General features: G+C 43.4%; 1 protein-coding gene across 1 annotated transcript in view; it reads left to right on the forward strand.

Moving 5' to 3' along the window:
- The window catches only part of LOC139410291 (sushi, nidogen and EGF-like domain-containing protein 1), a 110791-nt gene that overhangs the window by 16093 nt on the left and 79182 nt on the right, over positions 1-15516 (forward strand). The window contains exon 2 of the mRNA XM_071155779.1: positions 15148-15435. Within this exon, the coding sequence (XP_071011880.1) occupies positions 15148-15435 (288 nt within the window). The remainder of the gene's footprint in view (positions 1-15147; positions 15436-15516) is intronic.

The following is a 15516-nucleotide window of genomic DNA, read 5'->3' on the forward strand; positions in this document are numbered from 1 at the left end:
GGCTTCAAACATAAAGATATAAAACTGTATTTTTTTGTGAAGAATCAACAACAAGTGGGACACAATCATGAAGTGGAACGACATTTATTGGATATTTCAAACTTTTTTAACAAATCAAAAACTGAAAATTGGGCGTGCAAAATTATTCAGCCCTTTTACTTTCAGTGCAGCAAACTCTCTCCAGAAGTTCAGTGAGGATCTCTGAATGATCCAATGTTGACCTAAATGACTAATGATGATAAATACAATCCACCTGTGTGTAATCAAGTCTCCGTATAAATGCACCTGCACTGTGATAGTCTCAGAGGTCCGTCAAAAGCGCAGAGAGCATCATGAAGAACAAGGAACACACCAGGCAGGTCCGAGATACTGTTGTGAAGAAGTTTAAAGCCGGATTTGGATACAAAAAGATTTCCCAAGCTTTAAACAGCTGATGTATATCAGCTGATGTACGAAGGGCTATATAAATACATTTGATTTGACTTGATGTATGTGCCCAGTAGGTGGTCTCCGTCTGTAAAGCTGAAGCATTACAGATTTCATGATAGAAATCAAATGGCATTTTCCTGTTGAACCGACATATGCAGGTATCCTAGTGGTTAGAGGGGGGAGGCAGGTAGCCTAGTGGTTAGAGGGGGGAGGCAGGTAGCCTAGGGGTTAGAGGGGGAGGCAGGTAGCCTAGTGGTTAGAGGGGGGAGGCAGGTAGCCTAGTGGTTAGAGGGGGGAGGCAGGTAGCCTAGTGGTTAGAGGGGGAGGCAGGTAGCCTAGTGGTTAGAGGGGGGAGGCAGGTAGCCTAGTGGTTAGAGGAGGGAGGCAGGTAGCCTAGTGGTTAGAGGGGGGAGGCAGGTATCCTAGTGGTTAGAGGGGGAGGCAGGTAGCCTAGTGGTTAGAGGGGGGAGGCAGGTAGCCTAGTGGTTAGAGGGGGGAGGCAGGTAGCCTAGTGGTTAGAGGGGGGAGGCAGGTAGCCTAGTGGTTAGAGGGGGGAGGCAGGTAGCCTAGTGGTTAGAGGGGGAGGCAGGTAGCCTAGTGGTTAGAGGGGGGAGGCAGGTAGCCTAGTGGTTAGAGGGGGAGGCAGGTAGCCTAGTGGTTAGAGGGGGGAGGCAGGTAGCCTAGTGGTTAGAGGGGGGAGGCAGGTAGCCTAGTGGTTAGAGGGGGAGGCAGGTAGCCTAGTGGTTAGAGGGGGAGGCAGGTAGCCTAGTGGTTAGAGGGGGGAGGCAGGTAGCCTAGTGGTTAGAGGGGGAGGCAGGTAGCCTAGTGGTTAGAGGGGGGAGGCAGGTAGCCTAGTGGTTAGAGGGGGGAGGCAGGTAGCCTAGTGGTTAGAGGGGGGAGGCAGGTAGCCTAGTGGTTAGAGGGGGAGGCAGGTAGCCTAGTGGTTAGAGGGGGGAGGCAGGTAGCCTAGTGGTTAGAGGGGGGAGGCAGGTAGCCTAGTGGTTAGAGCGTTGAGCCAGTAACTGAAGAAAGGTTGCTAGACCAAATCCCCGAGCTGACAAGGTAAAAAGTCTGTCGTTCTGCCCCTGAACAAGGCAGTTAATTGTAAATAAGAATGTTGTTCTTTAACTGACTTGCCGAGGTAAATTAAAGATAACATTTTTTAAACCTTGAATGCTGTCTCTGCTAAAGCAGGGACTTTGCCTTTAAATATAAATCACGCTGTAAAGCTGAACTTGGATTGAATAGATCCCTTAAAACATGTTACACAGGCCCTGTTGTTACCTCATATCCCAGTGATAATGCCTTGCATTGCACGCCTGGGAAGAAAACGATTCAATTTGCTCGTCTTGCCATTGGCTCTATTTACTCCATAATCATAGAATAACCATAGAATTACATAAAATAATCATATAATTACATAAAATAATCATATAATTACATAGAATTACATAGAATAACCATAGAATTACATAAAATAATCATATAATTACATGGAATAATCATAGAATTACACAGAATAGGCATATAATTACATAGAATAATCATAGAATTACATAGAATAACCATAGCATGACATAGAATGACCACAGAATTACATAGAATCATCATAGAATTACATAGAATTACATAGAGAATCCTTTTCGAACACTCACTTCAAAAGGCTCCTTTACTAGGCTACCCACACACCTTCATCCACTCACAACATATTTCCAGTCTCCAAACATTGGTGAATGAAAAGAGACATCTGAAACACAAAGCACCAAAAAGTGTAACAACCTTTGACAATTGTTTATGCGCCCGCTACTGTCCCATTACATGTCAGAGTTTAGATTGTTCTAATAGGCTCATGTTTTACCGCTACGTTGTAACCCCCACTATTTATTTTTCTGTGACGCCATACCGAACTGCCTTACTTTCAGCCCTGCCTCTTCCTAAATATTTTGTCTAATTACACATTTTGTGTGTGATTTCCTAGAAACAAGGGTGGCTCAACTTACCCCATGAGAAAATATGGAGATATGGTATGATATGGAGATATGGTATGATATGGTATGACATGGAATGACATGGTATGATATGGTATGATATGGTATGACATGGTATGACATGGTATGATATGGTATGATATGGAGACATGGTATGACATGGTATGATATGGTATGACATGGTATGGTATGACATGGTATGATATGGTATGACATGGTATGATATGGTATGACATGGTATGATATGGTATGACATGGTATGATATGGTATGACATGGTATGATATGGTATGGTATGATATGGTATGACATGGTATGATATGGTATGATATGGTATGACATGGTATGACATGGTATGATATGGTATGATATGGAGACATGGTATGACATGGTATGATATGGTATGCCATGGTATGATATGGTATGGTATGACATGGTATGATATGGTATGACATGGTATGACATGGTATGATATGGTATGACATGGTATGATATGGTATGACATGGTATGATATGGTATGGTATGGTATGATATGGTATGACATGGTATGACATGGTATGACATGGTATGATATGGTATGATATGGTATGACATGGTATGATATGGAGACATGGTATGATATGGTATGACATGGTATGATATGGTATGATATGGTATGATATGGTATGATGGCATATGCGTTAAGGTGGTTGAACTCACACCAAGAGAAGATATAGAAGAGATATGTTCTGCTCTGCATTAGTTAGTGCTGTAGAGAGAAGTGAAGACAGTCCTTCCAGGGAGTATTATTATTTTGTTTTTTATTTTTATTTTGTGATATCCAATTGCGATCTTGTCTCTGCTGCAACTCCCCCAACGGGCTCTGGGGAGGCGAAGTTGGAGTCATGCATCCTCCGAAACATGACCCGCCAAACCGCTTCTTAACACCCATATGCTTAACCCAGAAGCCAGCGGTGCCAATGTGTCGGGAGAAACACAGTTCAACTGACGACTGAGGTCAGCCTGCAGGTACCCGGCCAGCCACAAGGAGTCGCTAGGAGTCGCTAGGAGTCGCTAGGAGTCGCTAGGAGTCGCTAGGAGTCGCTAGGAGTCGCTAGGAGTCGCTAGGAGTCGCTAGGAGTCGCTAGGAGTTGCGATGAGCCAAGTTTTTTATTTCTTTATTTTGGATTTTTTATTTCTCCTTTATTTAACCAGGTAGGCAAGTTGAGAACAAGTTCTCATTTACAACTGCGACCTGGCCAAGATAAAGCAAAGCAGTTCGACACATACAACGACACAGAGTTACACATGGAGTAAAACAAACATACAGTCAATAATACAGTAGAAACAAGTCTATATACGATGTGAGCAAATGAGGTGAGATAAGGGAGGTAAAGGCAAAAAAGGCCACGGTGGCGAAGTAAATACAATATAGCAAGTAAAACACTGGAATGGTAGATTTGCAGTGGAAGAATGTGCAAAGTAGAAATAAAAATAATGGGGTGCAAAGTAGAAAAAATAAATAAATAAATAAAATAAATTAAATACGGAAGGGAAAGAGGTTGTTTGGGCTAAATTATAGGTGGGCTACGTACAGGTGCAGTAATCTGTGAGCTGCTCTGACAGTTGGTGCTTAAAGCTAGTGAGGGAGATAAGTGTTTTTTTTGTAGTTGGCAGCAGAGAACTGGAAGGAGAGGAGGCCAAAGAAAGAATTGGTTTTGGGGGTGACCAGAGAGATATACCTGCTGGAGCGCGTGCTACAGGTGGGTGATGCTATGGTGACCAGCGAGCTGAGATAAGGGGGGACTTTACCTTGCAGGGTCTTGTAGATGACATGGAGCCAGTGAGTTTGGCGACGAGTATGAAGCGAGGGCCAGCCAACGAGAGCGTACAGGTCGCAATGGTGGGTAGCATTTGGGGTTTTGGTGACAAAACGGATGGCACTGTGATAGACTGCATCCAATTTGTTGAGTAGGGTATTGGAGGCTATTTTGTAAATGACATCGCCGAAGTCGAGGATCAGCAGGATGGTCAGTTTTACATGGGTATGTTTGGCAGCATGAGTGAAGGAGGCTTTGTTGCGAAATAGGAAGCCAATTCTAGATTTAACTTTGGATTGGAGATGTTTGATATGGGTCTGGAAGGAGAGTTTACAGTCTAACCAGACACCTAAGTATTTGTAGTTGTCCACGTATTCTAAGTCAGAGCCGTCCAGAGTAGTGATTCTGGACGTGCAGGCAGCAATCGGTTGAAGAGCATGCATTTAGTTTTACTTCTATTTAAGAGCAATTGGAGGCCACGGAAGGAGAGTTGTATGGCATTGAAGCTTGCCTGGAGGGTTGTTAACACAGTGTCCAAAGAAAGGCCAGAAGTATACAGAATAGTGTCGTCTGCGTAGAGGTGGATCAGAGTAAAGCGCCCCCCGGCCAAACCCTCCCCTAACCCAGACGACGTTGGGCAAATTGTATGCCGCCCTATGGATCTCCCAGTCACGTCCGGTTGCGACACAGTCTGGGATCGAACCCAGCTCTCTAGTCATGCCTCTAGCACTGTCACAGGGATTCTTTGTGATATTTTGTTGGCAAAAATGACAGATTTTTCACATCACAACATTTTGTGATCGAAGAATGACAGAATCCTGGAGGAACTGGCAAAGGGTGCAAAAGAGGTAACTAGAGGTAACCAGAGGTAACTAGAGGTAACTAGGAGTCAGGTCTGATTATAATTCATATGTCACTTAAGATATGTGGTCCTTTGTAGCTCAGTTGGTAGTTCATGGTTGCTTGTAACGGGTAGTGTGGTTTGATACCCAGGACCAACCATTCGTGAACTGTAAATCACTTTGGATAAAAGTGTCAGCTAAATGACATGTATTATATGAAGACATCAAAGACTGTGGCAGCCAGGCACTTCAAATTACAGTCACGCTTGTTTTCAAACTGTTAGCCGAATAAATTAACTTGTCTCCCGCAAACTATGCATACCACATTGCTCTCTCTCTCTCTCGCTCTCTCTCTCTCTCTCTCTCTCTCTCTCTCTCTCTCTCTCATGAGATGAGAGACAAGCTTCGGTTATGAACAGTTTCCCTAAACACAGTAATGTCTTCCTCCTGGAGAGTTCCATTCCAAGCCTCAGCTCCATGGCAACAGTGGAAGCTGTAGAACCAAACATTTCGGAGGTGGATCTAGAAAGTTGTCTTACGGTATTATAATAATTAATCCCCTTAAACCACAGTATCTCCTGTATGCTCAAGTGTCCCCCCCCCCCAAAAAAAACCTTCAGTTCTCCACTGCTCCCTACGAAGAACACTTAACCCTATCCCTCATATGACAGGTACTTTGAAAACATTGCCATTTTCAGCCTTGTCTTTGCTGTCCTGTACTTTGTCCTGTACTGTAATGTGTACACATTCTTTTCCCTTTATAGCAGCAAAGATTAGCGGCTTTGAAGACGGTCACTCAGTAAGAGACGCCTAGGAAAGTGATGACTAGACCTTAATCTCAGCCTGGCCTGTCTGTTACCTTGTCCTGTAATCTAGTCTCAGCCTGGCATGTCTGTTACCTTGTCCTGTAATCTAGTCTCAGCCTGGCCTGTCTGTTACCTTGTCCTGTAATCTAGTCTCAGCCTGGCCTGTCTGTTACCTTGTCCTGTAATCTAGTCTCAGCCTGGCCTGTCTGTTACCTTGTCCTGTAATCTAGTCTCAGCCAGGCCTGTCTGTTACCTTGTCCTGTAATCTAGTCTCAGCCTGGCCTGTCTGTTACCTTGTCCTGTAATCTAGTCTCAGCCTGGCCTGTCTGTTACCTTGTCCTGTAATCTAGTCTCAGCCTGGCCTGTCTGTTACCTTGTCCTGTAATCTAGCCTCAGCCTGGCCTGTCTGTTACCTTGTCCTGTAATCTAGTCTCAGCCTGGCCTGTCTGTTACCTTGTTGTACTGTTGCAGGAGAACTGTTGCAGGAGAACTGTTGCAGGAGAACCGTTGCAGGCTAACTGTTGCAGGATAACCTGTGTGTTAGGTCACCAAGCGCAACATAGTGTCAGAGTGTAAATCAGCTAGAAAGATGTGTTGGCATCGAGTAATTGTCTCTGGCCCCCTCCCAGTTAGGGGGAGTGATGAGCTCTACAGCAGAGACCCATAACTCAGTCGCTGGTTGAAAACTGTTTTCTGCCCCTCCCAAAAGATAGAATTTGTAGATAATTGGCCTTCTTCTTTGGACTCCTGCCACAAACAGGACCAAGCCTGGCCTGCTGAGGAGTGACCGTCTCCATCTTAGCTGGATGGGTGCGCTCATCTTATCTATGAACATAAACAGGGCTCTAACTCCTCTAGCTCCACGTTGAGATAGGGTGCAGGCCAGGCAGCAGGCTGTTAGCCAGTCTGGCAGCCCAGTGGAGTCTCCCACTAGCACAGTCAGCGTAGTCAGCTCAGCTATCCCCATTGAGACCGTGTCTGTGCCTCGATCTAGGTTGGGCAAAACTAAACATGGCGGTGTTTTGCCTCTTAAGGATCTGCCCCTTATTTTCCAGGTTTCGCCTAAAATGACATACCCAAATCTAACTTCCTGTAGCTCAGGACCTAAAATAACATACCCAAATCTAACTGCCTGTAGCTCAGGACCTAAAATAACATACCCAAATCTAACTGCCTGTAGCTAAGGACCTAAAATAACATACCCAAATCTAACTGCCTGTATCTCAGGACCTAAAATGACCTACCCAAATCTAACTGCCTGTAGCTCAGGCCCTAAAATAACATACTCAAATCTAACTTCCTGTAGCTCAGGACCTAAAATAACATACCCAAATCTAACTGCCTGTAGATCAGGACCTAAAATAACATACCCAAATCTAACTGCCTGTATCTCAGGCCCTGAAGCAAGGATACGCATATTCTTGATACCATTTGAAAGGAAACACTTTTAAGTTTGTGGAAATGTGAAAGGAATGTATGAGAATATAACACATTAGATTTGGTAAAAGAAAATACACAAAAAAAACATTTTTTGACCCATCGTCTTTTAAATGCAAGAGAAAGGCCATAATGTTTTATTCCAGTCCAGGTGCAATTTACATTGTGGCCACTAGATGGCAGCAGTGTATGTGCAATGTTTTAGACTGCATTTAGATTGCATTTCTGTTCAAAATGTTTTATCAAGTCTGCCCAAATGTGCCGAATTTGTTTATTAATAACTTTTCATGTTCAAAATTGTGCACTTGAGTGGGTTGAGTCACTGACGTGATCTTCCTATCCGGGTTGACACCCCATCTCAGGTTCATGCCGTGGGGGAGATGTTCGTGCTCTATACTCGGCCTTGTCTCAGGATGGTAAGTTGGTGGTTGAAGATATCCCTCTAGTGGTGTGGGGGCTGTGCTTTGGCAAAGTGGGTGGGGTTATATCCCTCCTGTTTGGCCCTGTCCGGGGGTATCATCGGATGGGGCCACAATGTCTCCCGACCCCTCCTGTCTCAGCCTCCAGTATTTATGCTGCAGTAGTTTATGTGTCGGGGGGCTAGGGTCAGTCTGTTGTATCTAGAGTATTTCTCCTGTCTTATCCGGTGTCCTGTGTGAATTTAAGTATGTTCCCTCTAATCTTTCTCACTCTCTCTTTCTCTCTCTCTCTTCTCTTGGAGAACCTGAGCCCTAGGACCATGCCTCAGGACTACCTGTCCCGGAACTGCTGTTTTCGAGTCTCTAGAGACAGCAGGAGCGGTAGAGATACTCTGAATGATTGGCTATGAAAAGCCAAGTGACATTTTTTCATGAGGTGCTGACCTGTTGCACCCTCTACAACCACTGTGATTATTATTATTTGACCCTGCTGGTCATCTATGAACGTTTGAAAATCTTGGCCATGTTATAATCTCCACCCGGCACAGCCAGAAGAGGACTGGCCACCCCTCAGAGCCTGGTTCCTCTCTAGGTTTCTTTCTAGGTTCCGGCCTTTCTAGGGAGTTTTTCCTAGCCACCGTGCTTCTACACCTGCATTGCTTGCTGTTTGGGGTTTTAGGCTGGGTTTCTGTACAGCACTTTGAGATATCAGCTGATGTAAAACAGGGCTTTATCAATACATTTGATTGATGGATTGATTGATGTGTGTATGTGCGTGTGTGTGTGTTTGTGTGTGTGTCTGTTAGGTGTGTGCATTGAAGGAGCATCATGTAGTACGAAGCCCCATAATGGAAATGAGTGGATTTGCAACCACTTAGCCTGAATTCAAACAACTCTTCCTCCTCCTCCCCCACATTTCCTCCACCACAACCTCGGTGGGGACTCAACTTTTACTCTCGGTTTTGTCCATCAGCTTCAAACAGCTGAAAATACAATGTTTATTTTGATGTTGAAAAGATATTTCACAGCGGTTTAGATGGTACAATGATTCTCTGCACTAGACATTGCTTGTTTTGTTTTTGTCACAAACTGAAACCTGAAACCAGGTACTGACAGAGCGATGTCTACAGGAAGGATGCTTGCCCAGGTTGTTGGTTGGCTGGTGGGGAAAACACCACGCGTCTGAGATTGACCGGCTTTGGTTGACAAATAGGAAGTTTACACCAATCTGAATACAATTTTGCGTCAGAATGTATTTTACTATAATTCATATTTTTTATATTGTGAAACGGTATCATTCCACTTTCAGCGCAAATATATGAAGGATATTTTCTGATATTACAATGCAAAAAACATGATTTAACGCTTCATTATAGTTTACAAACAAACACTGTTGGGATCTGTGTTGAAAATGTACATTATCTATAGCAGCGAGGACCAAAACATTTCTGATCATTTCCCTGCTAAAATACCTTTAAAATCGGATCATTTCCCTGCTAAAAGGCCTTTACACCTCTGATCATTTCCTTGCTAAAAGACATTTACACCTCTGATCATTTCCTTTCTAAAAGACCTGTACACCTCTGATCATTTCCTTGCTAAAAGACATTTACACCTCTGATCATTTCCTTTCTAAAAGGCCTTTACACCTCTGATCATTTCCCTGTTAAAAGACCTTTACACCTCTGATCATTTCCTTTCTAAAATACCTTTACACCTCTGATCATTTCCCTGTTAAAATACCTTTACACCTCTGATCATTTCCCTGTTAAAAGGCCTTTACACCTCGGATCATTTCCTTGCTAAAAGACCTGTACACCTCTGATCATTTCCTTGCTAAAAGACCTTTACACCTCTGATCATTTCCTTGCTAAAAGACCTGTACGCTTCCGATAATTTCTTTCTTTTAGTACCTGACTTGAACATCTTAGAACACCTTTTTGTAAAACTTTAAAATTCAACATTCACTGTTAAGGTGTTTTGCTCACAGAATAGAAAACATTGGCCGTGTCCCAAATCTGTCTTTCCTACTACTTATTAAAACTGTGTACTAATCGGACTACATACTATTAAGCACGTACAGGTTAGTTTTAAAAAAATGAATGCAATAAGAAACAAATACCAGCATACTAGGCTTATCCTACACTCACATTAACATCTGCTAACCATGTGTATGTGACCAATATCATTTGATTTGATTTGATCCTGAGAATGCATCATCTATTGGGCAGTCGGTTCCTCCCACATTGGTTCATTTTGGTACAGCGAGTCCCCTCCGGCTGACTTTCAGTTTTTTTTGTCAGAGACATGTGGATCTCGAAAATGCTATTCTCTTTCTCAAAAGTGTGCAGTGAATTCTCTACTAGATGAACAGTTGGATGAGTATGACATCCTGGCATTTAAAGCGTACTAGACTTTCTAAATTCCACATACTATAAAACATTTTTTTTCTCATGCCCAAAATAACTCCTATCATAACATCAGTACTGGTTTGTTTTTATATTATAATGTTTTTTGATTTGATGTGTATGAAATTGTTTGGTGGAATATACATGAAAGGAGATTGATTACCCATAATGCTGCATCTTTGGATAGTTGTACTTCCTGTTTTTATCATTACCCATAATGCTACACCTTTGGATAGTTGTACTTCCTGTTTTTATCATTACCCATAATTCTGCACCTTTGGATAGTTGTACTTCCTGTTTTTATCATTACCCATAATGCTACACCTTTGGATAGTTGTACTTCCTGTTTTTATCATTACCCATAATGCTACACCTTTGGATAGTTGTACATCCTGTTTTTATCATTACCCATAATTCTGCACCTTTGGATAGTTGTACTTCCTGTTTTTATCATTACCCATAATGCTACACCTTTGGATAGTTGTACTTCCTGTTTTTATCATTACCCATAATGCTACACCTTTGGATAGTTGTACTTCCTGTTTTTATCATTACCCATAATGCTACACCTTTGGATAGTTGTACTTCCTGTTTTTATCATGCAAGGAATATATGTTGATCCACAAGGATTTCTAAAAGACAGACTTTCTGTTTTGTCTGCTTGGACTCAAGAGATAACTATGGTTGTGTTAATCTTTCTGCAGGAAGTCGTGTTCTTTTGATGAATCTATTTGCAACTTTGACTGTATAACATCGTTTTGATGAATGTATTCATGTTTTGAGATGGCAACTACATTTTTTGCAAATGGCCAAAGACTTGTGAAAAATCAACAAGATTTTGTGCGTGCGTGCGTGTGTGTGTGTGTGTGTGTTTGTGTGATGGAGGTTGACCTAGGGTCAGGAGGTTGAACAGCAAGGCTACACCTCCTCATCTCATTAGGGACTAGGGGAGATACTAGGGGAGATACTATGGGACTAGGGGAGATACTAGGGGAGATACTAGGGGAGATACTAGGGGACTAGGGGAGATACTAGGGGAGATACTAGGGGACTAGGGGAGATACTAGGGGAGATACAAGGCCAGTTAGAGGTATGTCCCAAACGGCACCCTATTCCCTTTATAATGCACTACTATTGGCCCACAGTGCACTGGTCAAAAGAAGTGCACTATAACGGGAATAGGGTGCCATTTGGGATGTAAGGGTTTAGGGATTAGGGGCCAAGTGTGTGGGCTGTAGACACTTCCCTGTGTTTCATTAAACCCTGTGGCGGTGTGACTGTCTGTGAAACGTCCTCTTTGACAAGGAAAGGCTCATGTTTTTCCCCAACTGATCCCGGGCACCTTTTTCATTTATGGGGTTTGCTTTGGCCCTAGTTTTCCTTGATTAAAGTTTATTTTACTGTAGAAATAACTTGGCTCCAGAGAAAACTACCCAAGGAAAACCCAGAAAAGAGAGAGGGGGGGGAGAGGGGGGGGGGGCAGAGAGAAGGAGAGAGAGAGAAGGAGAGAGAGAGAAGGAGAGAGGAGAGAGAGAGAAGGAGAGAGAGAGAGAGAAGGAGAGAGAGAGGAGAGAGAGAGAGAAGGAGAGAGAGAGGAGAGAGAGAAGGAGAGAGAGCGAGAGAAGGAGAGAGAGAGAAGGAGAGAGAGAGAGAAGGAGAGAGAGAGAATGAGAGAGGAGAGAGAGAGAAGGCGAGAGAGAGAGAGAGAGAGAGATAGATAGATAGATAGATAGATAGAGAAGGAGACAGAATGAAGGAGAGAGTTTGAAGGAGAGAGAGAAGAAGAGAGAGAGAGAGAGAGAGAGAGAAGGAGAGAGAGAGAGAGAGAGAGAGAGAGAGAGAGATAGATAGATAGATAGATAGATAGATAGATAGATAGATAGATAGATAGATAGATAGATAGATAGATAGATAGAGAAGGAGACAGAAAGAAGGAGAGAGTTTGAAGGAGAGAGAGAAGGAGAGAGAGAGAGAAGGAGAGAGAGAGAATGAGAGAGGAGAGAGAGAGAAGGCGAGAGAGAGAGAGAGAGAGAGATAGATAGATAGATAGATAGAGAAGGAGACAGAATGAAGGAGAGAGTTTGAAGGAGAGAGAGAAGAAGAGAGAGAGAGAGAGAGAGAGAGAAGGAGAGAGAGAGAGAGAGAGAGAGAGAGAGATAGATAGATAGATAGATAGATAGATAGATAGATAGATAGATAGATAGATAGAGAAGGAGACAGAAAGAAGGAGAGAGTTTGAAGGAGAGAGAGAAGAAGAGAGAGAGAGAGAGTGAGAGAGAGAAGGAGAGAGAGAGAGAGAGAGATAGATATATAGATAGATAGATAGATAGATAGATAGATAGATAGATAGAGAAGGAGACAGAAAGAAGGAGAGAGTTTGAAGGAGAGAGAGAAGGAGAGAGAGAGAGAGAGAGAAGGAGAGAGAGAGAAGGAGAGAGAGAGAGAGAGATAGATAGAGAAGGAGACAGAAAGAAGGAGAGAGTTTGAAGGAGAGAGAAAACCAGGAGGACTGAACTGCTTTACACCCCTTTAGGAGGGCTCTTAACTGCTTCATGCTCTGACTGACTGACTGACTGACTGACTGTATGGCTGACAAGATGGCTGACTAGATGACTGACTGTATGACTGACTAGATGACTGACTGTTTGATTGACTGACTGACTGTTTGACCTAATGCCTGCCTGCTTGGTTGACTGACTGACTGTATGGCTGACTATATGGCTGACTGATTGACTGACTGACTGTATGGCTGACTAGATGACTGACTGATTGACTGTTTGAACTAATGCCTGCCTGCTTGGTTTACTGACTGACTGACTAGATGGCTGACTGATTGATTGACTGACTGACTGTTTGACCTAATGCCTGCCTGCTTGGTTGACTGACTGAATAGCTATTACACAAGCACGTCAACATCCGAGAGCATAGCCTCAATGAAACAGAAAAGCTGCCATCAGATCCCTTTAACTAAGATCTCTTTCTCCCCCTACATGTTACAGAGGGTTTAATCTCAATGTGACATCCATCCTTGTAAAGTAATACTAACTATACTATACTAGTTTAGAGTACCTGGTTGAGCCTTGCTGGGAACCGTCTTAGAGCTGTGGTCCTGTCAAATGACACCTCTCCATGTTTAATTAGATAATCAGACTCTGAAGGAAACTTTCAAGGCTGGATTAAAGGAATATTTCTGTATTTTGGCAATGAGGCCCTTTTATCTCCTTCCCCAGAGTCAGATGAACTTGTGGACACCATTTTGTATGTCTCTGTGTCCAGTGTGAAGGAAGTTAGAGGTAGTTTCTCGAGCCTATGCTAACTAGCCTTAGCGCAATAGATACCCTTAGACTTTCAGTCATTGCATTAGCGCTAGTTAGCATTTTCCTTCATACTGGACACATACTGTAGCACGCGCTCCAGCAGGTATATCTCGCTGGTCACCATAGCAGCACCCACGTGTAGCACGCGCTCCAGCAGGTATATCTCGCTGGTCACCATAGCAGCACCCACCTGTAGCACACGCTCCAGCAGGTATATCTCGCTGGTCACCATAGCAGCACCCACCTGTAGCACGCGCTCCAGCAGGTATATCTCGCTGGTCACCATAGCAGCACCCACCTGTAGCACGCGCTCCAGCAGGTATATCTCTCTGGTCACCATAGCAGCACCCACCTGTAGCACGCGCTCCAGCAGGTATATCTCTCTGGTCACCATTCTTTCACTGCAAATCCACCATTCCAGTGTTTTACTTGCTATATTGTATCTACTTTGCCACCGTGGCCTTTTTTTGCCTTTACCTCCCTTCTCACCTAATTTGCTCACATCGTATATAGACTTGTTTATACTGTACTATTGACTGTATGTTTGTTTTACTGTTTGCTTTACTCCATCTTGACCAGGTCGCAGATGTAAATTCAACTTGCCTACCTGGTTAAATAAAGGAGAAATAAAATAAATAAAATAAATAAAATAAATAAAATAAATATAAATAAATAAAAGGCTATACGTGATGACACACAGAAATGACTTAAATTCAATTTACTTTTCCAACTCTACTAAAGTTTCTCTCACACAAATGTTTGTGTTGTAATAGTGAGCCCACTCCGGTAGCGCCCTCTAGCCAACAGCGCGCAGGACGCAGATTGTACCTTGTTTGTAATAGTGAGCCCACTCCGGTAGCGCCCTCTAGCCAACAGCACGCAGGACGCAGATTGTACCTTGTTTGTAATAGTGAGCCCACTCCGGTAGCGCCCTCTAGCCAACAGCGCGCAGGACGCAGATTGTACGTTGTTTGTAATAGTGAGCCCACTCCGGTAGCGCCCTCTAGCCAACAGCGCGCAGGATGCATGAGATTATAAAATGAGATTATTATTTTACCTTTATTTAACAGTTAAGAACAAATTCTTATTTCCAATGACGGCCTAGGAAACAGTGGGTTAACTGCCTTGTTCAGGGGCAGAACGACAGATTTGTACCTTGTCAGCTCGGGAGTTTGAACTTGCAACCTTCCGGTTACTAGTCCAACGCTCTAACCACTAGGCTACCCTGCCGCCCTGTGAATAAAAGGGCAAGATAATTTTTTATTTGTCAAAACGGCAGACAAGCGTCGATGATCATTTTCACATTTCAATAAAACACTGGATATTTATTTGGAAAGGAGCATCAAGCTCATCACCTTCCACTTTCACCACCTTGTAAAGTTCGAAATCATAATGTATTTAATCTGTAGCCTAATAAACAATATATCATCACGTGAAAATCAAATTAACTTCGATATTTGAGCATAAAGGCGTTTTACACCTACATTTCTCGCATAATTAATTTTACAGACACAAAAAAGATCCCACTATGTCGAACGATCAAATTATTTGTCAGCATTTGTAAAATTGTTCTGAAACTTCCTGCTTCCATCACAGCTCATGTTGATTTTGTTTTTATATTGTTGTGGCTTTACTGGAATCACAAAAAAATTGTGGATGGAAACGTGATTGGTGTCTAACCTTCTCCTCTCCTTCCCAACAGGTGAACAACAACGGTCTGGTTTCGTTCCTCAGAGAGGTCTCTCAGTTCACACCAGTGGCCTTTCCCATCGCCGGAGACCGGAGGGTTGTGGCGGCGTTCTGGGCTGACGTGGACAACAGGCGGGCGGGGCAGGTCTTCTACCGGGAGAGTAAAGACCCGTCTGTCCTCCTGAGGGCCACAGCTGACGTCAGACGACACTTCTCTGGGTTCCCGGAATTCACTGCGACGTGGATCCTCATCTCAACGTGGCACAAAGTCACCTTCTTTGGAGGAAGTGACATCACACCGGTTAGGATTCTCAACCTATCAAAATGTATTTATTGTGTGTCAACAGTGCTTGACAGTAACCCAGCCTGGGTCGGTAAGAAC

The sequence above is a fragment of the Oncorhynchus clarkii genome, chromosome 5, assembly GCF_045791955.1.
Source record: "Oncorhynchus clarkii lewisi isolate Uvic-CL-2024 chromosome 5, UVic_Ocla_1.0, whole genome shotgun sequence".
NCBI lineage: Eukaryota > Metazoa > Chordata > Actinopteri > Salmoniformes > Salmonidae > Oncorhynchus > Oncorhynchus clarkii.